The 23585-nt window shown below is 42.6% G+C and overlaps 2 protein-coding genes across 6 annotated transcripts in view; one reads left to right on the top strand and one right to left on the bottom strand.

Annotated features, from left to right (window-relative positions):
• LOC133767221 (zinc finger protein 24) overlaps positions 1 to 11311 on the top strand; it is a 62811-nt gene extending 51500 nt beyond the window's left edge. For 3 of the 5 annotated variants that reach the window (XM_062201539.1, XM_062201540.1, XM_062201541.1), the window contains 3 exons: positions 88 to 226; positions 8473 to 9385; positions 11054 to 11143. In XM_062201539.1, the coding sequence (XP_062057523.1) occupies positions 88 to 226; positions 8473 to 9385; positions 11054 to 11063 (1062 nt within the window). In that variant the 3' untranslated portion in view covers positions 11064 to 11143. Of the gene's footprint in view, positions 1 to 87; positions 227 to 8472 lie in introns of all 5 variants that reach the window. The other 2 variants (XM_062201542.1, XM_062201543.1) reach the window with 2 other exon arrangements.
• A 517-nt stretch (positions 11312 to 11828) lies between these two features.
• ZNF397 (zinc finger protein 397) lies at positions 11829 to 19242 on the bottom strand. Its single transcript, XM_062201538.1, has 4 exons — positions 19189 to 19242; positions 17584 to 18073; positions 17218 to 17359; positions 11829 to 15343 (listed from the first exon to the last, which is right to left on the bottom strand). Exons 2-4 carry the CDS (start codon positions 17995 to 17997, stop codon positions 14295 to 14297), a joined length of 1605 nt encoding a protein of 534 aa, XP_062057522.1. The 5' UTR covers positions 17998 to 18073; positions 19189 to 19242; the 3' UTR covers positions 11829 to 14294.
• Between the last annotated feature and the right edge of the window lie 4343 nt (positions 19243 to 23585).

Below are 23585 nucleotides of genomic sequence, written 5' to 3'. Positions count from 1 at the left end.
TGATTGCTCCTGTCCTACCGTGTTACTCTAGGGGTTTTCCTCTTGTGTATCCTCAGAATCATAGTGCTGGTACTTGATTACTCTTAGGACACAGCTTGTGGCCAGGACATGATCTGGAAGGAGATGACAGCCATGGGAGCAGTGAAGTCTCTGAGTAGCCCGCCGCAGGCCTCGGACCACCAGTGCAAGAGTGAGACTCAGGAGCCTCAGGCTGTCCGAGTGCAAGGTGAGGAGCCCAAGCTAGCTGGGCTTGAGGGTAGAGCTGAGGGCTGTCGTCTGTGGCATGTGGCCAAGTGCTGTGGAAAGGTCTCTTTGCCTAGGAATATTCTTCCACTTGTTCTACCTAGAATTTGAAATTCCAATGTAGTTTTTAACTTTGGGTTAAGAATTAAGATATTTAGCATTCTTTGCTAATATCCATAATTTTCAAAGGCCAGTATTCTCCTTTTTAATGTTCTGATTCCCATTAGGCAAAGCAGCCCCTAAGATGGAGGTGACTATTACATCAGTAATAACAACCAAAGAACTAACTTGAACAGGGAAAGTTTAGTGTTAACAATTACGAACTATGATATGGAATTTACCACTGAATGATATATAAAAAAGCCAAACCAATATTTTTCAATTACAGGGAGTCTTTAGGGTGGAGGGCAAATACCCAAGGAAGGGAACACAAGATCTGCAAATCTTCCTCTCCCTGGCCAGGGCTGACGTCTAGATCTTGTTGGAAAGGGCACAGGCATGGCCCACTGATTGGAGGTCCAGAAAGAGCGTGCTAGGGCTTTCTTCCTCCAGAGCCCCTCCAGCCTCTTCTGAGAAAACTCGCACTATGCCAGTTGACAGAGGTATTCCAGTATCACCTACGGTAGGGAGGAAATAAATTGATAGATGTCTCAGATATCAAGGATTAGAACTGAAAGGACTTCGATTATATTATTGTCAAAATCATCCCTGTAGGGCTGGCGCTGTTACAGTGGGTTAAGCCACCTTTTGCAGTGCCAGCATCACATATGGGCACCGATTCATGTCCCTGGCTGCCCCACTTCTGATCCAGCTCCATGCTAATGTGCCTGCAAAAGCAGCAGAAGATGGCCCAAGTCCTTGGGCCCCTGCACCCATGTGGGAGACCCGGAAGAAGCTCCTGGCTTCGGCTTGGCCCAGCCCTGGCCATTGTGACCATTTGGGGAGTGAACCAGTAGATGGAAGATTTGTCTTTCCTCTCTCTCTGTAACTCTTTCAAATAAAAAATAAATAAATCAGGCCGGCGCCACGGCTCACTAGGCTAATCTTCTGCCTGTGGCACCGGCATTCCGGGTTCTAGTCCGGTCAGGGTGCCGATTCTGTCCCAGTTGCTCCTCTTCTAGTCCAGCTCTCTGCTGTGGCCCAGGAAGGCAGTGGAGGATGGCCCAAGTGCTTGGGCCCTGCAGCTCAGCGCCCCGGCCATAGCAGCCATTTGGGGGGTGAACCAACGGAAGGAAGACCTTTCTCTCTATCTCTCTCTCTCTCTGACTAAATCTGCCTGTCAAAAAAAAAAAAATCTTTAAAAAAAAATCATCCCCATAGGCAGCAGATGCATCAGGCTTATTAACTTGCCCTCATTAAAACTTTGTTTCATCTAACTACCCCTCTGATTGTATCTTTACCAAGTAAGCCTATTAACTTCTCATGAAGCTTAGCTATAATAATAAAATGTGTTAGTTCAGTCTGATCTGTGTAATGGTTACGTTACTCATTAATTCTCAGTCTGGTTTTATTGCTCAGTTTCATGAGCTTGGTTAATGAGAACATACCTCAAGAATTAAATCTGTTCATTGTATGATGATAGAATTAGGTGTATGAAGATACAAATGCCAGGGCCAGACCTTGAACTCTGGTGATTTTCCAAAGAAATCTATACCATTCATCTCCTGAGGTCTCCTGGGAAACTCTGACAGTCTCCCCACATGTGTCATACCCCAAAACTTAACCTCTTAAATAGCTTCTGTACCTAATGTGAGCTACATTAAAAATGCATTTCATAAAATCATCTCAAATTTACCTTGCAGCAGGTACATTTCTAAATCACTTAGGATAGAGGACTATATTTTTAAGACCTCAAGGGACAGAGATGCTACTGTAATTCTTTAAACGATTTATTTATTTATTTGAAGGACAGAGTTATATATATATATATATATATATATATATATATATATAGAGAGAGAGAGAGAGAGAGAGAGAGAGAGAGAGAGAGAGATCTTCCATCTGCTGGTTTGCTCCCCAAATGACCACAACAGCCAGGGCTAGACCAGGCAAAGACAGGAACCTAGAACTCAATCCAGGTCTCCCATATGGGTGACAGGGATCCAAATACATGACCCATCACCTGTTGCCTCCCAGGGTGTGCGTTAGCAGGAAGCTGGACTCAGGGGGACCCAGGACTTGAACCCAGGCACTCCGATAAGGAATGTGGATATCCTAAGTGTCATTTTAATTGCTGTGCTAAATATTTGTTTGCTCTTCTACTGTAATTTCTTAAATGTTTCTTGGGCTTTTTCTTGTCACTATTTGTTATGGATTGAGTTGTGCCCCGGCAAATTCATATGTTGAAGCCCTAACTCCAAGTACCTTACAATTTTCTTCTTTTTCTTTCTTTCTTTCTTTCTTTCTTTCTTTCTTTCTTTCTTTCTTTCTTTCTTTCTTTCTTTCTTTCTTGATATGACCTTTAAACAGGTTAAAATGAAGTCATCAGGATGGGTCTTATTGCTGTATGATAAATGTTCTTATGAGAGATTAGTGCACAAACAACACAGACCAAGGGATGGCCATATGGACACAATAAGAAGGTGGCTGTTTGTTACCAAAGAGAGAGATCATCCACTCCCGTCCCAGGCACACTAGAAGGGAGTTAGATTGGAAGTACAGAGTAAATAGGACTTGGACCAGCACTCTGATATGGGATGTTGGTGTCATGAGTGGCAGCTTAATGTGGCGCAATGCTGCCCCTAAATTATCCTTTGACCTTATTTTAACTAAGCCTCTTTCTGCCTCTATTTCTGGCTATATTCCATTTCTCTTATCTTTTTTTTTAAACTTTTATTTAATGAATATAAATTTCCAAAGTACAGCTTATGGATTACAATGGCTTCCCCCCCCATAACTTCCCTCCCACCTGCAACCCTCCCCTTTCCCACACCCTTGCCTCTTCCATTCACATCAAGATTCATTTTCAATTCTGTTTATATACAGAAGATCAGTTTAGTATATATTAAGTAAAGATTTCAACAGTTTGCACCCACATAGCAACACAAAGTGAAAAATACTGTTTGAGAACTAGTTATAGCATTAAATCACAATGTACAGCACATTAAGGACAGAGATCCTACATGATATTTTTTAAAAATTGATTAATTTTCTATGCAATGTCCAATTTAAAACCAAGTTTTTTTTTCATTTTCAATTATCTTTATATACAGAAGATCGATTTAGTATATACTAAGAAAAGATTTCATCAGTTTGCACCCACACAGAAACACAAAGTGTAAAAATACTGTTTCAGTACTAGTTATAGCATTACTTCACATTGGACAACACATTAAGGACAGATCCCACATGAGAAGTAAGTACACAGTGACTCCTTTTGTTGACTTAACAATTTGACACTCTTGTTTATGGCATCAGTAATCTCCCTCGGCTCTTGTTATGAGTTGCCAAGGCTATGGAAGCCTTTTGGGTTCGCCGACTTCGATCTTATTCCAACACGGTCATAGTCAAAGTGGAAGTTCTCTCCTCCCTTCAGAGAAAGGTACCTCCTTCTTTGATGGCCCCATTCTTTCCACTGGGATCTCACTCACAGAGATCTTTCATTTAGGTTTTTTTTTTTTTTTCCCCAAGAGTGTCTTGGCTTTCCATGCCTAAAATACTCTCATGGGCTCTTGAGTCATATCCGAATGCCTCAAGGGCTGATTCTGAGGCCAGAGTGCTATTTAGGACATCTGCCATTCTATGAGTCTGCTGTGTATCCCGCTTCCCATGTTGGATCATTTTTTCCCTTTTTGATTCTATCAGTTAGTATTAGCAGACACTAGTTTTGTTTGTGTGATCCCTTTGCCATTTCTCTTATCATATTTCCTTGGACATATTTTAATCCCTCCATGTTCATTTGAAGTTTAGAGATCAAAATAAAAATTAAACAATGAAGATCTGACTAATTTTAAATATAAGGCAAACTCACTTCCCAATTTTTATTTGTTATCCATTATATCTTTTTATTACTTCACAATGGCATTTTGCTGTTGATTCAGTCACCTTATTAGTAACAATGATTCCATCTTTCCTTGGCCTTAGCTTTCATCCTCAATTTATGTGGCCCATAAGCTTATGGTCTTTTTTTTTTTTTCTTAAAAAAAAAAAAGATTATTTATTTGAAAAGCAGAGTTACAGAGAGAGAGAGTAAGAAGGAAGACACAGAGATCTTCCACCCACTGATTACTCCCCAAATGTCCATGACAGTCAGATCTGGGCCAAGCAGAAGCCAGGAGCCTAGAACTTCATCCAGGTCTCCCATGTGGATGGCAGGGGCCCAAGTTCTTAGGCCATCTTCCACTGATTTCCCAGGCACATTAGCAAGGAGCTGGATTGGAAGTGGAGAAGCCAGGACTGGAACTGGTGCTCATATTCGATGCTGTTATCACAGGCAGCAGTTTAACCTGCTGAGCCACAACACTGGCCCTGAGTGGTTTTTTTTTATTTATTAAAATTTTTTTTTTCAATTTGTTTATTTGAGAAGTAGAGTTACAGATGGGGGAGACAGTGAGAAAGGTCTAGTTCACTCTCCAAATGGTCTCAATGGCTGGAGCTGGGCCAATTTGAAGCCAGGAGCCAGGAGCTTCTTCTGGGTCTTCCATTCAGGTGCAGGGGCCAAAGCACTTGGACCATCTTTCCACTGATTTCCCAGGCAATAATCAGGGAGCTGAATCAGAAGAGGAGCAGCCAGTGCTTGAACCAGTGCCCATATGGGATGCTGGTGCCGCAGGTAGAGGCTTAGCCTACTGTGCCACAGTGCCAACCCCGAGTGTATGGTGTTGAGTGGCCTTGACTGGGTTCCCAATAAGTCTCCTTACGCTGGTGTCTTTTTAGTCCTGAGGGTCTCAGTCACTCCCACCTGAAGAATTAATGTGAATCATTTCACATCCTTCACCTGGATCATAGGGTTTAAACCACTGCCGTGATCCACCTTGATATAATTCTGAGAATCACCATACTACGTTTACAACCTTGGGTCATGATTTTCCTGTAGTTTCTTCACTAATCTGTGTTTTGCTACAAGAACCCAAGATAGAGCTTTGGTTGCAGTGATTGAGGGTGTGCTGTTCAGGAAGAGACTGTGGTGGAGGGAGTGTAGGGTTAGGAGAAAAGAGCAAGCAGTGATGTGATCTCAGAGCACAGCTGCACTGCAGAGTTGTCCCTTGAGTCAGGAGTGGGGCAGTGAAGGCCAAAGCAACTTTCTGGGCCAGGTGACTTCCATCAGCCAGGACAGTCCTCCAGAGAAGGGGGCAGCTGCGGGTTGTTACGAGTTCAGGCTGCTATAACAAAATGCTATAAACTGGGTAACTTAGAAACAACAGAAATTTATTTCTTATAGTTCTAGAGACTAGAAAATCCCAGATCAGGGTACTGGCAGATGTGGTATTTGATGAGGGCCTGCTATTTTTTTTAAACATGGTATCTTTTCACTGTGTCTTCAGGTGGTGGAAAGACCGAACAAGTGCCTTTGGCCTGTTTTATTAGGGCACTAATCTTGTTCACGAGAGCTGTGCCCTCATGACCTAATCACCTCTTGGTACCATCACCTTGGGAGTTAGGGTTTCAATATATGACTTTTGGGAGGACATGAACATGCAGACCATAGGAGCAGCTGGCACACATTAGCAATTGAAGAGGCGCAATATTTGTAAAGTAAAACTAGGTAAGCAGTGGGGCATCCACTACATAGCCTTAAGGCTAAAAATGTATTTGGTAACATGTAATTAAAGTGCACATCCCTAATTAAAATAATTGTAGATCAAATAGGCCACTGAATAGGTAGGAATAGCAGAGGGTGTGTTAAAGAGTTCTTCTAAAATAAATTAATAGCTTACTTCTCCAAAGAGCCTCTTATAATCTATACCCTCTGTCGTCCAGACTTCGGGCTTGATAGTGAATTAGTTTCTGTTTTGGTAAGATATTAATTGGATTATGTTCTTTGGGTTTTCTCTATACCAATATTGCTGAATACTCCAAGGATCTTTTTTCTTTTTTTGTACTTTTGATCATATTTTCCTTCTTAGGAATGACTCAGATTTTTTTTTTTAGTATAACAATAAATGTATAGTTAAAAAAATTGGAATACATATTTGGCCTAATGGTAAAGATGTTGGTTAAGGTGCTGTGTCCCATATTGGAGCACCTGGATGTGATATCCACCTCTGGCTCCTGGCTCCTACTAAGCAGATCCTGGGAGGCAGCAGAGATGACTTAAATAGCTGGGTTCCTGCCTTTCATGTGAGCGATCTAGATTGAGTTCCCAGCTCCAGGTTTTGGCCACAGTCCTGGCCATTGCTGGCATTTGAGGAGTGGATTGGGATGGGAGTCTCTCTCTCTCTCTCTCTCTGTCTCCCATTCAAACAGAATAAAATAAATAAATTTTTAAATCTTGTTATTTTCCCCATCTATACATCTAAAGTTTTCCTCTGGTCTCATCATTTAATTTTTTCCCCTACACAATTATATCACCACTTTAGACCTTTTGTAATATTGGCTCTATGTCGTATTTTGAGAAGAATTTTCCTTAGTTTGTCACATCTGACTTTAACCAATTTAGTACTTATTTTTCTGCCTCTATCATATGCTAGTATACTTTTTCACAAATGTTTTCTTTTGAACAAGCAGAGTGTTACATTATTTAAATTTCTGTCTAAATCCAAGGACAGCATGAACTTTACTGTTCAGCCCTAATCTAAGAGGTGATGGTGTCCATCTATCATTTCTGGTAAGGAATGGGGCAACGGGAAGCCAGACAGCTCTCTGCTTTCATTAGATATTCACTATGACAATTTTCCCTGTGTTTGATATACCAGGAGGAAGTATTTATTTGTATATAAAAGCATGACCTTTCCAAAGTCAGATTTTTTTTTAAAGATTAATTTTTTAAATTAAAAAATAGTTACAGAGAGGCAGAGACACAGAGTGTTCCATCCACTAGTTCATTCCCCAGATGGCCACAACTGTTGGAGCTGAGCCCATCTGAAGCTAGGAGCCAGGAGCTTCTTCCGGGTCTCCCATGTAGGTGCAGGGGCCCAAGGACTTGGGCTATCCTCTGCTGCTATCCCAGGTGCACTAGCTGGGAGCTGGATCAGAAGTGGAGCAGCTAGAACTTGAACCAGCGCCCATGCGGGCTGCTGGCACTGCAGGCCGGGGCTTTAACTTGCTGCACCCCCCATCCCCTGCAAAACCAAATTAAAATTATTAAAAAGTTATTTTCTAAATTTAATTGCAACTAACATAGGGAAAAGACATCAAGCTTTGATATTAAGTGTCTGAATCCTGTCTCCACCAATGATCAATTCTATGGCTTTATATAGCTGATCTGAGCCTCAGTTTCCTAATCTGTAAAATCCATATAAATGTAGAGAATTTTGTGGGGGGGGATGAGAGTAACCTAATAGTTTTTTAGACGCTCCCCTCTCAGTTAATTGACCTTTCATCAGCCATCTCCAGTAGGCTCCTTTTAGGAGTTACTAGGAATCTGGAAATGAGAGGGACCTATTGCGTGAAAGCAGGAGGTCTGGCTCTGGGGAGTCACATCTGCCAGTTGTTTCCATGCACCTTCTTTGGCCAAAAGCATGAAGGACTCCTTCCAGACCCCAGAGTGAGTCAGGTACCCACTATACTATTTTCACGCTCTGTGGGGATATCTTAATTGCATATAGTTATTTGATCCATTTGGAACCTGCCAGAATTTGCAGTTACCTTAATTCTTTCTAGTTTCTGTCCACTTGCCTCTGTCCAGTACTACCCCCTAAAGCAACTTGCTAATCATCTGGTCTTATACTTTGCTAGGAGCACCACTCATTCAAGACTGGCAGACATCTTTATTCTGATCAGTGTGTTACCTCATTCCTTTCCCTTATTACCTTAAAGTACATCTTCTCTAGCTTCCTGTTTTCTCCCAGATACTCCTATTTATCACCATCCCCCCATCTAATGTCCTTCTTGATCACCATTCCTCCTTCCCAGTAATGATTCTCATTCTTTGTTTATTTGACTCCTGGGGTGGGGTGGGGTGTCACCTCCTACTTCTCTGATTTCATCTATGATGGGAAATTAACTTAAGAATATTTCTATTAATAGGTAAGTTCCTATTTCATTTGGTTTATTTTCTTTTTCTGCTTTAAGAATTTCCTTTCTTCTAATCTGAGTAAGTGACACTTGCATTTCTATTCACATTTTTAGGTGATGAGATGGTGGCTGCCAAAGTGTTGAGAGCACAGCAAGAAAGTGTGGCGTGTGTAGCATCAGCGGCTGTGCCATCCTTAGGAAGACTTCCTGGGGCACCTCCTTCAGGACAGATCATAGAAGCAGCTTTGGACAGCTCTGAGAATCAAGGAGATGCTGCAAGGAACAAGATGAATCCATGCTCCTCCCAGGAAAGACAGTTCAGCCTGGCAACTTTTCACCAGAAAATCCCCACAGAACAGAGTTTCTTTGATTGTAATGAAAGTGAAGGAAGTCTCAATCTGAGCTCAAATATTATACGACAGAGAATTCACACTGGGGAAAAGCTCTATGTGTGCTTTGACTGTGGGAAAGCCTTTTGCCAGAGCTCAAAGCTGATTAGACATCAGCGAATTCATACTGGAGAGAGACCTTATGCATGTAAAGAATGTGGCAAAGCCTTCAGTTTGAGCTCAGATCTTGTTAGACATCAAAGAATTCATAGTGGTGAAAAACCCTATGAATGTTGTGAATGTGGAAGAGCTTTCAGGGGCAGCTCCGAGCTCATTCGGCATCGGAGAATTCACACTGGAGAGAAACCTTATGAATGTGGTGAATGTGGAAAAGCTTTCAGCCGGAGCTCAGCCCTTATTCAGCATAAGAAGATTCACACTGGAGATAAAGGCTATGAATGTTTTGAATGTGGTAAGGCTTTTGGTAGGAGCTCTATCCTTATTGAACATCAACGAATTCACACTGGAGAAAAACCTTATGAATGTAATGAATGTGGAAAATCCTTCAATCAGAGCTCAGCCCTCACTCAGCACCAGAGAATCCACACTGGGGAGAAGCCTTATGAATGCAGTGAATGTAGGAAAACATTTAGGCACAGGTCAGGCCTTATGCAGCATCAGAGGACACACACCAGAGTGTAAGTCTGTGGGTAAGAGTTGTAGCATTGTGAAATGCAGAGTTCTGGTGAGGGTGAGACTTCACAGAAGATGAAATTTTCCTGAGAGCAGGATTTCTGTCTTTCCAGCCCAGTTCAGTACTGTAAAAGGAGACATACAAAAAGATACTTATTGTGATAGTCGAATGGAAGAAAAAACTTTAAGATTTACTATTATTTATTTGAAAGGCAGAGTGACAGAGGGAGAGACAGAGAGGGAGGGAGAGAGTGAGAGCTTTTTTCCACTGGTTTACTCCCCAAAAGGCTGGGTCAGGCTGAAGCCAGGAGCCTGGTACTCTATCCTGGTCTCTCATGAGTGGCAGGGGCCATTTTCCACTGCCTTCCCAGTGCATGAACAGGGAGCTGGATTGGAAGTAGAGCAGCTGGGACCTGGACTGGTGCTCTGATGTGGGATGTTAGTGTCACAAGTGGCAGCTTAACCTGCTGTACTGTAACACTGGCTCCAAATGGAGGAAAATGTCTACCCAGGTCTTGCATAAAAGAATTGTAGGTATTTCCTAGAAATGCTCAACCTGTTTCTGGATAAGAACTCTTATCACTGTCCCCTCTACCCAACTCCCAACCCAAACCTAACTTCCATCGAGTACCTTCATAGTAAGTTCAGGATTGGGGCAGAGATCCCGAGAGAACTCTCTGTAATAGGAGCCCTGCCAGCCACGAACATTGGATAGAGTTACGCAGCCATCTAAAATGTTGAATTGTCAGGTTGTGAAATGTTGAATTATGCCTCACAGCAGCTTAATATCTGTGGAAACTTAATAATACAACGGGTGGTGATTCATTGTGCTTGCTTGCCAGTTGTCTTCTTAGCCCTGAGCTACCTACCTACTGAGATTAACTCAGGTCTTTCTATTTATTGAGCACCTGATATGTGTGAGCCATTTGACAGACACAGTAACTGCTGTCCCGAAGTTAAGGGCTAATGGGAGATACATATCTACTAAACAGGTAATTACAGTAAAGTGTGATATGTGGTTTTTGGGTAGGATAAATTCTGCTGAAGTACAGGGCAGGGGTACCTAATCTGGTCTGTCAGTCACTAAAGACTTCCTGGGTGTGATATCATCTCACTTGGTAACTAAAAGGTAGAAGTTAGCCAGCTAAAGAGCAGGGGAGAAGAGGCAGGGATTATAGCACACACAGCAGCATGGAGATGAGAGAGGATCTGGAGACATCTCTTCATCCCGACTCCTCTCCAGCAGGAATCAGTTATCATTAGACGCTGGCTCAGAGGCCAGGCCTTGTGTTGGCTTCTCTGCCTACTTATAAGCACTGAATTGGGTACCTTACCCCAGACCCTGAGTGACCTATAAGATCTTGAGGTACTCTGAATTTGTATGAAGAAAGACAGTACAAGTGTATATCAAGAAAAAAAAATACATGTTGTAGGATAGAGGGGCATTGGGGACTGGAGTGTTTGTGTCCCATGGTCCTGTGGCCCAGGAAATGGGAGGCTTACAAAAACAGTGACAAGGAGGTATGCCTTCCAGGCCCCACTATTCCCTGTTCCCTGGTCCCTCACCTTCCCAAGCTTGAGACCCTGAGCAACTTCAGGGAAATAAATATTGGTTGGATTACCCCCTCAGATTCCTCAAAACTCTACTTTTCTCCTAATTTTTATTTTGGCAGTTTTAATTAACCCACAATTGCTGACGACAATTAATACCTATGAAAAAGTATCATTTCTGAAGACTTGGTGATCATACCTATTGTGAGTAAATGGGGAAGTGAAATGGGGAGGGATAGTCTTTGTGTCCAAAGGGTGTATAGCTATTGCTGAGTGAGATCAATCAGATCGATCACCTTTTGTCCTATAGGTGACAGATTATTTAATGTTTTACATATCATTTAAGTTTTTCTCCTGATTGTGAATTAATTGTAAATGTTGATAATGCAGAAAGTATAAATCACCTACAATTCCATTACCAGTAGAAATGTTAGTATTTTAGAGTACTTTATTAGTGTTCCTTTTTTCCCCCAACTCTAAAATTTTTGGTAAAATTCTTTAGTCAGTAATTTTTGGTAACTAGTTTTAACATTTATACTTTAACCGTTTAGTAGTAGAATGTAATACAAGATTTACTGCAATAAAATTTGAGTTTTAAAGTTTTTCTTTAAAATTATTCACTCAAGAACAGGGAATATAACAAAGATGAGTGAGGGGTGGGAAAGGGACTGTGGGAAGAAGTTAGCTAATGACTTGAGACCTGGGAGGCACAGGGATGGTGTAGTAAACAGGTGCTTTGCCTAGTATTTTCTCAGCTATCCTGGACTTTCACTCACTTTTTCCTCTGAGTATTTTATAAATATAGCAGAAAAATTTGGTAAATACTGAAAAGCACAAGAAATTGTCTGTAACTTCACACCAAGATAACCAATATAGCGCCTTGAGATAATAAATTCCAGTATTTTTAATGTATAAGTATATAATTTACATGTGATATTATACAGTGTTTTAATGTATTTAGCAATATACCATGACTACTTCATTTGATATTAATTAACATCAGTTTTAACAGCTTTTAAGACTGTACATTCATGATGGTTTCTGAAGTATACATTTCTAGGTAGATTTCAAAGTCAAATGGCAATGCTTAAGGCTTCTGGTATTGACTGCCAGAGATCATACTGACTCCCATAATCACCAGCAGCACTGAGTTCCTATTTCCCTGAATCTTTATTGGTTTTATACAGAAAAGAAGTACCAGCTCACTCAAGTCTTGCTTTAACATGAGGTTTAGCTACCTTACTGTCTATTGGTACTTAACCTTTTATGACTTGCTAAATACTAGCTTTTCTATTGGGATTTCTCACAGGGAGACAGTGTAGAGAAATGGCTCTACAGGAAGGTTCTGGATTCCTATTGCCTGGTTTCAAAGCCTGACCTCACTGTCACTTATTAGCTATATGATCTTTAGCCTTCATGTCCTTATTTGCAAAATATGGGCTTGACTGAGAAGGAATACATACAACAAGGCCCAATCCAGTACCTATTACATTTCTCACTGATATGTAAGTGCTCTCTGTATGGATATTTCTCTTGTGCAATGTATCAATTCCTAACATCCTACCTTTTTCAGTTTGGATCATTCTTTGTGGACAAGAAAGAAAATAAGCTCTTACCATGTACTGTCACATGTACCATCTTTCCCAAATGACTTCACCCTCTTTTCAGTCTCCTCCCAAACTTGGGCATTTAGCCCTCCTGCTTTGCAAAGGTTAGCACATGCCTACCTATGCATGCCCCAATATGAGCATTACTTTTCTTTGCTACTTTTTACCCTCATGGAAATTCCTTTTCTATGCAAAAGATTCTAGATTTTTACAAATATTTTTTTTTGGTAAGGTGTGTTATTCCTCTAACCTATTAGGTCTTCTGAATGACATCTTTCTGGGTAACTTGTAAAACTCCATTGTGTACCACATACCAGCCTACTGTTCTTCCTGGGTCCCTCAGAAGAGGGGAAGTCTTGATGACCATGACTGTTATTCTATCATTTCCCTTTGGCATTGTCTTTAATAAAGTTTGCAAATGATATTGTGAAATACAGCTAACAAAGGCAAAACTAAACATGTGCAAGGTGCCTGGACAGAAGTCACAGACCCAGCAACTGACAAGTACTTTCTTGAGCACCTGAACCCAAAGGAGTGTATCAGGAACAGTAAGGATACAGCCCCTGAAAATAAATGCTATGGGAGCTTCTGACTCAGATCCTTGGGGACTCAGAGGAATTTGATAGTAGCTCTGTACTGTCATTTCTGGGAGACAGAGAACAATCTATCAGACTAGACTTCAAGTCTAGGCTGGGCTCCCTCCCACCACTACACGCATGCAAGCTCTAGCTTAGCTTATGTGCTGGAGAATGAAACCACATATTAGCCCTTTCCCTTTGGTCACATGGATCAAGACAAAGCCCTCCAATGTCTTGTGGTCTAAGCGCTGTAGGATTTGTCTATGAATAGATTTCTCCATGGGTTCTTATTTTGCTGTAGGCACTAATTAAGGCTGGCTACACCTGTGCTCTTATAACCATGAGGCCACTTCAAAAGACACTGAATAGAAACATTCTATACTTTCTTCCTGCTGTTTGTTGCTTTCTTTACTGGGATCATTGTTCCTTGGCATAGCTCTCTGGCTCCTATTCATATTTCAGGTAATTTCCCCATTTCCTTTTCTGAGGATGAGTTGGGGGACTGCTTATAGTCACACAGCTGTGACCAGACCACAGTGTCACTACCTGACCTATGCTTTGCCTATTAACTATAGAAATTATGTCCTGTTTTCCACTGCATCCCTTGTTCCACACAAAGCAGGTACTAAATAAATAACTTGGATAAATTTATATCCTTTCTTCTCATGCCTATCTTATTTCTGACCTGCCCTGGACATAAGCCATTGGTGAAACCATTTCACAAACTTTCTTGCTGTCTTCATACTATTCTTAATTGGGCTGGTAAAATTTTTTAAAATCTTCAGACAAAAAGCCCTTGGTGCCATCTATACCAGCCCTCAAACCTGAAACACTGGCAGTCAGCTGCAGTGACACTGCCTGGGTTGCTATACACTTTTTATGACATTCTCACAGAACATGAGGTTTCAATGTTACATTCCCACTTTTTGTATTTCCTGAGTATTCCCACTGGTAAGAACAAAGCTGGAAGGAATTATTCTCCGGCTTTCTGATTAGTCGCAGGAAAAGCTTTCAAGGGACAAATGATACTAGCATTGGGAAGCGCCGCACAAAGCTGTTAGGCTGACTCCAGACCTAGTACTTTTCAGCCTTTATAATCTTACTCCAAAGTAAACCCTTTTGACTAACAATGATAAAAATCTGAATGAAGTATTTACAATATTCACTGTATTTGCTAGTTACTTTACAGTGTGGACTCTCTGATGGCGCAGCAGGACTGATCTGTGCCTGAAAGCCTTTCCACATTCATTACATATATAAGCTTCATCCCCAGAATGGATTCTCTGATGCTGAACCAGGGCTGAGCTCCTTTTGAAGGTTTTGCCGCATTCATTACATTGATAGGGTTCCTCTCCACTATGAATTCTCTGATGTCTGATGAGGTTTGAGCTCAAACTGAAGGCTTTTCCACATTCATTACATTCATAGGGCTTCTCTCCACTATGTATTCTCTGATGGGTAATCAGCTCTGAGCTCTGCCTGAAAGCTTTTCCACACTCATTACATTCATAGGGTCTCTCACCTGTATGAATGCGCTGATGTCTAATAAGCTTTGAGCTCTGGCTAAATGTTTTCCCACACTCGTTACACTCATAGGGTTTCTCACCAGTGTGAATTCTTTGATGTATAATGAGATATGAACTTTGACTGAATGCTTTGCCACACTCATTACACTTACAAGCTTTCTCACCAGTATGAATTTTCCGATGTCTAATGAGGGCTGAGCTCTGATTGAAGGCTTTCCCACACTCACTACATTCATATGCTTTCTCACCACTATGAATTCTCTGGTGAATAATGAGATATGACCTCAAACTAAAGGCCTTCCCACACTGGTTACATTTATAAGGTTTTTCTCCAGTATGGATTCTCTGATGTTGTGTTAGAGAGGAATGCTGCTTGAAGCTGTGCCCACATACATCACATCTGTGAGGTCTCTCTTCTATAGGAACTTTCTGACATGTCATGGAGTTTGTACTTAGAATCACACATCTTTGAGGGTCATCATGATAGTCTCTCTTCCCTGGAGATTTGTGTGTGAAGAACATTTGACTAAAACTGCTTCCTTGGGAAGGGGGTCTTCTTAACTTTTCTCCTAAAGCACTTTCATGCTGCCACTCTAAGCGGCTTTCATGCTCACTAATTCCTTCAAATGAAGGTTCCAGAGGAAGTCCATGTGGTTTTTCTCTTGAAACGTCCTCTTCTCTTGCTGCCTCGTTCTCACAGTCTGAAATGATAAACAGCAAAAAAAGAGACTTTATATTTCTTCAGTTACTCTGGGTACTCTATATATAGATTAGAGAACATAGACGCCTCTACCTGCAAAATGTCACTGTCCACATGTATCTTTTCTTCAACTGGTCAAAACAGTCTTCCCTCTTTTCTAATGCTAAAGCCTAGATCTACACTTTGGGCTTTCCCCTTTGTTGCTTGAGACTTCAGTTGGTTAATTAACCACTAATTCTTTCCCATTCTTTTTCAACCTCTTTCTGGACTGACTTTGTTCATCAGCATTTCAAAAAGCTTAAGTCTTTCTTACCTTTTAAATCAAGCCCTCTGCCTACTCATCTCCTTCAAGCAACCTTGCTCATTCCATTCACAGTAAAATTTCTTGAAGGGGCTGTCTGTGTTCACCTCCATTTTACAACATGGCTTCTGCCTAATCCCTAAACCCCACCACCACTTCAACTTCTCATCAGGGTCATCAACTTCACAGCTGCATAATGCAGTAGGTACTTTCTAGATCTTAGTTGGCCTTTCCTTAACATGGAAGCCACACCTACCTTTGGGAGCCAGGTTCTTCCAGTCCTGTTAGCCTAATTTCTGTGGTTGTTCCTTAGGTCCTAGGGTTAGTCACTCAACATTAGTGCTTCTCCAAATTCTGTTCTGGGCTTTCACGTATTCTCATTCTGCAAACTCTGCACCACAAGGCTTCAATTACTACTTATATTGTGAGCTAATGTCTCCCCAGATCCTCAATTCTGTCAAGCTCTAGACTCTCATTTTCAATTGCTAACTGGGCATTTTACTTGTGAGTATTTCACAAGCACCAAAATGGCCCATCAGATGTGCATGTGTTTTTCTTCCCTATGTTTTACCATTTACAGGAACAGCCATTAATAAGCAGGTTGCTCAAGACTGAAACTTGAGTATAATCCTCAGCTCTCCCTCGCACACCACCTCACACCCTATCTTTAATGGTTACCAGAGTCTACAGTGCAATTTAAACACTGAGCAGGGTCAGCTTTGATCTACCCCCTCCTATAACATGTATTCACTTTGTCCACCTAGATCCCAACAGTCTCTAAAAGTGCTCTACACCTGACTTCCCCAAATCTATTTGCTACTCTGTAGCTAAGTTCTAAACCACAAACCCAATCATGTCACTCCCTTGTCCAAAGCTCTTCAACTGTACCCCACTGTACAAACCCATTAGCATGACATACAGCTTAGGTCCCATTTTCTACTCTAATTCATTTTGTATCATCCCTTTCCTGTCAATTCTCTGCACAAGCCAAACTGAACTACCTACAGTTTCCAGAGTGGGTTGCATTCTCTCACCTTGAAGACTTTGTGGCCTTTGCCTAGGTGGCTGATACTCTAACTTATTTACCTGGCTTTCTCCCACTCACAGTTTTGACTCTTAGCTTCTAAGTTTCTTCCTCTAGGAAGTATTCCATCAACCTTTAAGATTCAGTTAGGTGCTGTTATATGTGCTGCCATAGTATCCGATGTTTACTTTCATTCAAAAATTTACTACAGCATAATGCATTGTTTTTGGCCTGTCCACCACCCACCAAGATTTGAAAGCTCCTCAAAGACAGAGACCAGGTGCCTACAATAGTACCAGGGATGTATTAATATGCTATAGTTATAAAATGACAGAATAAGTAAATGGATGACAGGTAAAATGACACAAGGAGGGCTAAGTGCCCTTCATGAGAAATGCTGAATACAAAGATGCTAAAGTGGGCACCTCTGGTTTAGAAACAACAAAGGTGATGTTCACATGTGTCAAGTTTGTAAAATGCAAGTAATTCTGCATCCTCAAAACCAGAGACCTAACTGATGGGAGTTCCCAGATGAGTTTCTGTTCCTCACCACTCTTGGGGGAAAGGCAAGGTTTCCAGGATTTCAGCTGTTTCTTTAAAGGCTGCAGTTGAATGTTTGTTGGTTCCTGGGATGCTCCAAGGCATGTCAAATCCTTCCATGGCACTGTTGGTCCCTGTGCACTAGCTGAGACCTGAAATTAGTAAAATACAATTAGGTCTGTGAGAAAACCCCTAAGGAAAGTGCTTAGTAAACTTCTCAAATAGGTCAATGAGGGCATCTCCAGGGATAAAGGAGACAGGCATGGCCCTGTATGGTTAGGTTTGGTGGAGACATACAAGATTTTATCCTACTATTCCACCATATGGTCCAGGTTTGAACTCCTTTCCCCACAACCCGTCATTTCTCTGTTCCTACCTGCTGTCCTGGATCATCAAACTCCCTCTCCAGATCTTCCAAAAGGGTCACGGCTTCCTCGCTGCTTTTTGGATTATGTTGCTCAACCCAGATCTGTAGCTCTTCGGGCAGGATGCTCAGGAACTGCTCCAGCACCAGTAGTTCTAGGATCTGCTCCTTGGAGTGCACCTCTGGCATCAGCCATTGACGGCAGAGCTCCTGGAGTCTGGCCAGAGCCTCCCGGGGCCCAGGGGACTCGTGGTAGCAAAATTTTCTGAATTGTTGGCGAAACAACTCTTGGCAAGACTGAATACTCCCATTTGGTTTAAATTTCTGACTCCAAGAGAGGCCATCTTCTACTTTCACTAATATTAGTCCTTGTTCCTGAGGATCCTGAGGTATCTGGGTTGAAACTGCTCTGGATTCCACAGCCATCTGGACTGGAACAACTCAGCAGACAACTCTGTAAAACTGGGTTCTATGCTTCAGAGTTTGAGTAATTTCTTCTTTCCTGAGGATATAAAAGCATTGTTAACTTATGGCAGGGGGAAAAGAAAAATCTAAAAATTTGTGATAATAAAGGTCAGTCACTTCAGAAACATACTGAAGGGAGCAAGTTTGAGATTATATAACTAAAACCACCACCAAACGATAAAGCCAAAAACCCACTGATGTCCTTCAGTGTCTCCCATTATGTAGAGTTCCTACTACTAAGAAGAAATGACTTCAGAAGCCAAAGAATTAAGTATTAAAATGAATCAGATAGTGAGGAAACTGTACTTTTCAGTACATCAAAGAGGTGGGGGCATCACTTCTTGCCTGGCCTTAAAAAGTATGTAACATTAAAATACAGGCTCAGACCTCCAAAATAACAATATCTAGGTAAATTTAATAATGCTGACTTAAAATGTAGTTTTAGCTACCTTCTATCTATAGCAGGTAGTCCTTTCACTAAAGGTAGTAATAAAACTATAAAATCACATGAATTGATTTAAATAAACATATTAGGGAATATTGCCACTTGATCACATTTGGTATTCATTGAATTTCTTCAACAATGAGGCACTTACAATAGGCTCTGTCCGAACTGCGTGTTACGTTAAAACGGTTTTGCTCCTTAATGAGCCTATAGAGGAATTACGAAGTATCTGAAAATTTTTTCATAGACACCAAAGAAGTAAAAAGATCTACCACATTTCCAGAAAGCTTAAACTGTACCGGGAGCTAACTATTTTAAAAACAAAGACTGGTCATGGACATTATACTTTTTACATTCTGATTTGGGGATGGGAGACATTGAGTTAGGACAGCTCGGTAACACTGAATCCGAAGACTACGGGTAACTTCAGGGATTAATCAGAATACCTAGGCTGCCCGTCTGTGGCCAGCCCTTCTATTTTTATGCCCCCGCTTAAACCACAGAGTGTGCAAAGACGCGGGGGTGAGGGCAAACTGCGCTTTCCGCTGGGAAAGCAGGGGGTCAGTGCCGGCCTCTGCGGCCCCAACACGTCCCGAGGCGCCGCCGGGCCAGGGGCCGCGACCCGGGGACGAGCAACCTGAACAGCGGGGTTCTTCCGTCCCCCGGCCACCCCGTCCTCCCTCCGTCTCAGGGCCCGCGTCCCTCACCGCGAAGCCCGGGAGCGGTCTCGGCGCAAGCCGCCGACCCCGAACGCTGAGCCACAAAGACCGGAAGTGCGCGTCCGGGGCCTTCCGCTCGCACGCCCCCCCGCTCGCCCCGCCCATTGCTCACAGGCAGCCAATCAGCGCTTCGGTTTTACTCATCCCAGGGCCTTAGAGCCGCTGGTGGTCGCCGCCCCGGGCTTCGAAGCCCGAGCGGCTGTGCGCGGAGCGGCGGTGGCCATGGTGAGAGGCGCCCCCTGCTTGCGCTGCTCGGCTCAGTGTATGGGCCACTTCCCAGCCTGGCCGTCTAACACTGACTCCCACCATTTTGGGCGCCGCGTTGTTCCTGACTCGTCCGACTCCGTTTTCCAGAAAATATTAAGATATTTCTGTAATTCTGGTTATTTTCCAGGATTTCTGACAAAAGTAAACGCAAGGGTGAATGAGTTAACAAAACGTAGCAATTACATTGTTCTTACCGATGTTTATCATTTGAGCCCTACAACTGGCGGTGGTGGCACTGTTGTCGCCGAAGACACTGCCCAGACTGGCCGCTGGGACCAGAGACCCTCAAATCCCTGTAGTTCAGAGACTCGGGAGTGCCAGACTCCGTGTAGCTAACACAGGATTTTCCCATTTTTCACTAGAACCTAACTGGCATTGTCATTATTTAAAATTTTTCTTTGACTATTTGGTAGGTGAACAGTGATGCCTCGTGTTTATCTTAGTTTGAGATGAAGATATTTACCCCTCATGTTGATTATTTATGGTTCTTCAGAAAAATGGCTTTTCACTTTTTAGAATTTAAGATTTTAAGGGCCAGCATTGCGGTGTGGTGGGTTAAGCTGCTGCTTGTCATGCCAGCGTCGTCTGTGGCTGCTGTTTGGAGTCCTGGCTTCTCCGCTTCCATCCAGCTCTCTGCTAGTGGAACCTGGCCCAAGTACCTGCGCCCCTGCCATCCACGTGGGAGACTCCCAGGTGGCTGCTGACTCCTTGTGGCCATCTGGATAGTGAACCAGGGGATGGACGACCTCTCTCTCTCTCTGTTAACTCTGACTTTCAAAATGAATAAATCTTTAAAAAAAGAAAAAAGAAATTAAGGTTGTAGTATTTTTTTTCTCACTTCTGATTCTTTTTCACTTCTTAAGGATATCAATTCTTTTTTCTTTTTTTTTGACAGGCAGAGTTAGACAGTGAGAGAGAGAGAGACAGAGAGAAAGGTCTTCCTTTTTCCATTGGTTCACCCCGCAAGTGGCTGCTATGGCTGGCCACGTTGAGGCCGGCGCGCTGTGCCGTTCTGAAGCCAGCAGCCAGGTGCTTTCTCCTGGTCTCCCATGTGGGTGCAGGGCCCAAGGACCTTGGCCATCCTCCACTGCACTCCTGGGCCACAGCAGAAAGCTGGTCTGGAAGAGGAGCAACTGGGACAGAATCCCGTGCCCCAACAGGGACTAGAACCCAGGGTGCCGGCGCTGCAGGCGGAGGATTAGCCTAGTGAGCCGTGGCGCCGGCCAGGGATATCAATTCTTGTCACAAATATTTTCTCATCTTATTTTAAAAATGTTAGCACATAGGATAATAAGGTAATACATATGTAGAAATACATTCTCCTTTGTGAGCTACAGTAATTAAAATGTGCATATTTAGGGCCTGTGCTTGCAACTCTGGCATTCCCTATCAGTGTCCTGGCTGCTCCACTTCTGATCCAGCTCCCTGCTAATGTGTCTGAGAAAGCGGTGGAGGATGGCCCAATCAGTTGGGTCTCTGCTGTGAGAGACTTGGATACAGTTACTGGCTCCTGGCTTCTGAGGCTATTTGAGGAGTGAACCAGTGAATGGAAATCTCTCTGTCAGTCTGTCTTTCAAATAAATGAGTAACTCTTTCAAAACAAAACAAAACAGACCCCCCACACATACCTGGAGAGAAAGATGTTCATTTACAAGAAGAGAAGACCAGAAAAACCCAAACAACAGAAATTCATAAACATTCAAAGTTTTTAGTGACTCACTAGATAATTCCTCAAATAATTTTTTTAAATTAGAAAGCATGCTCCTATCTGCTGGTTCTCTCCCCAAATACCCACAGTGGCTGGGATTAGGCTGAAGCCAGAAACTGGAAACTCAGTCCAGATCTCCCACATTGGGGGCTAGGAATTTGATTACTTGAACCATCACCTGCTGCCTCCTAGGGTCTGCATTGGCAGGAGGCTGGAGCCAGGAGTTGGAGATGGGTGTGGAACCCCGGTTCTCGAATATGAAACACAATGTCTTGAACTGCTACACCAAGGTCTACCTCTCACTAAATAATTCATAATCCTTGTGAAATGACCACAAAGAAAACAAATGATGCTACCTGATGTTTCACTTATCTGTTGCTTTATAATAACCACTCCAGTATTTAGTGACTAAAAATAACATTTTATTGCTCACAATTCTGTGGCCTGGCATTCAGGCAGAGTTTAACAGAGATGGCTAGGCCCTGTTTTTGATGAGATTTCAGCAGCTATGGTGGCTTAACTGGGGCTGGAAGGTCCAAGATGGCGTTACTCACATTGCAGGAGTCTTGGTGCTGCTTTCTGGCCTGGGGCTACCTGGTGCTCCTCCTTGAGGATTCTCCCCATGTAGTCTCTCATGGTTCAGGAGTGTAGACTTCACAGGCTTCCTTACGTGCTGAGTGGTTTCCAGGAGAGTGATGGCGGAAGAAAAGATGCTGCTTCTCTTACAGCCCAGGTCTGGAATTGGTGTTGTATCTCTCTGCTGTATTCCACTGACAGAAGTACTGGATTCACAGAGAGGGGAAATAGATGCTACCTTTCAATGTGGGGAGTGGCTTGAACATAGGAGGAAATTCGGGTGATTATCCTTGTTACGTTGAGAAGCTTACTGTTTAGGAGTAGAATTGTTGAAAAAGAGAAAGTGTATGTTAAAATGCTTTAAGTTGCTGTAATAGAAACCTTACTAAACACTTTTATTATTGAAGCCTTTTAAAGAAATCCTACAGGGCTTGATGTATGCCGATCAAACTTTCCCTAGGGCTGCTTAATTCAGTGCCTTGGGAATGTGGTCAAGGATCTGGGTTCCTGCCTTCTGTTTGCTCTGCCATCTTTAAGTGTGTTGATTTGTTCTCCTGCCTGGCTTCCCTTATCATCCTAAGCGGCTCTCATTCCGGATCCAGAGGATGTGCAGAAGCAGAAAAGGGAACACTCTTCTTCTGCCTCTTTTTAGGACTAAGGAAACCCTCTTCTCCCAGGACTTCTCCCTCAGGTCTCCTTAGTGACAACTGCTTCAAGTGCCCATTCCTATTGCTGCAAAGCAGGGGTAAAGCCTCCAAATGGGCGCAGGCCAATTAGATTCCTATTCCAGGGCAGAGGAGGGGCCCAGCCTCTCCTGAAAGACACAGTCACTCGGGGAAGAGTAGATGCCATGAGTTATATTTGGGAAGGCAGAACAGGATAAAGGCCAGAGAAAGAGCTTCTGATGCATAAGGAGAATGGACCATTCCCTCCTTCGGCAGATATTATGGGACATGAGTATGTGCGGAAGCACAGTGGAGGATGTGCTCACTTATCCCGCAACTGTGATTCCTGTGGGATAAACTGTGAGGGCAGAGGTTTCTGTTGTTGTCGCTCTGATATGGTCTAGCATTGTTTGGATATTTGGACCCATCAAAAAGTAAATCACATACATACATAAATACATACGTTTAACACAGAGTGAGTATTAGTGCTAAAACTAGTGACAGTATTTGAAGTATTCATGGAAGTATGCAGGTAGAATGATTTTAAACAATATTCTTGGGCTCCTTTAATATGAACCGAGGGTTTTTTTTTTTTTTTTTTTCAATCAGGAGTGGAAAGATTAAAACACGAGACAGCTGCCTTTGAAAGAAGAGTTTGTTACTCATAGTTCCCTGGTATGTCATGTGGGATTGCACGCGGGAGCAGGGGCGAGGAGGAAATGGAGAGAGAAGCTGGGACTAAGACTCTATTGCTGTAGTGACGGGAAGTAGGTAAGGGAAGATACTTCCTATTGGGCAGGAAGCAAACCTCATGTGTTGAGGCTGGTGGCTGAAGGCTTTGTATAAGATTTCTGAGTTCCTGAGTAAACAGTCTTGGACCATCAGCATATCTTGACTTCAAGATACCAGATCATCAACTGCAGAATATCAAGGATAGTTACTCCCCTGTCACCGTGGTGCCATCAATTTAGATTGTATTTTTCAGAGTCAGATAATGGATGTATTAACAGAATGAGACAATGCCTATTTGTAGTATCCAAGACAGTGAATAAAGGCCTCATTTTCTAAATGGTTCCTTGTGCCTCAGTGTCAAAGGAAACCCTTGAGGCTGTGCGTGAGATGCTCTCTACATTTGTCAGGCATAGAACAGTCAAAGCTCCAGGTAGGCA

The sequence above is a fragment of the Lepus europaeus genome, chromosome 9 (genome assembly GCF_033115175.1).
Source record: "Lepus europaeus isolate LE1 chromosome 9, mLepTim1.pri, whole genome shotgun sequence".
Taxonomy (NCBI): Eukaryota; Metazoa; Chordata; class Mammalia; order Lagomorpha; family Leporidae; genus Lepus; species Lepus europaeus.
Note: the sequence above shows the minus strand (reverse complement) of the source record. Positions and strands in the feature narration are given on the sequence as shown.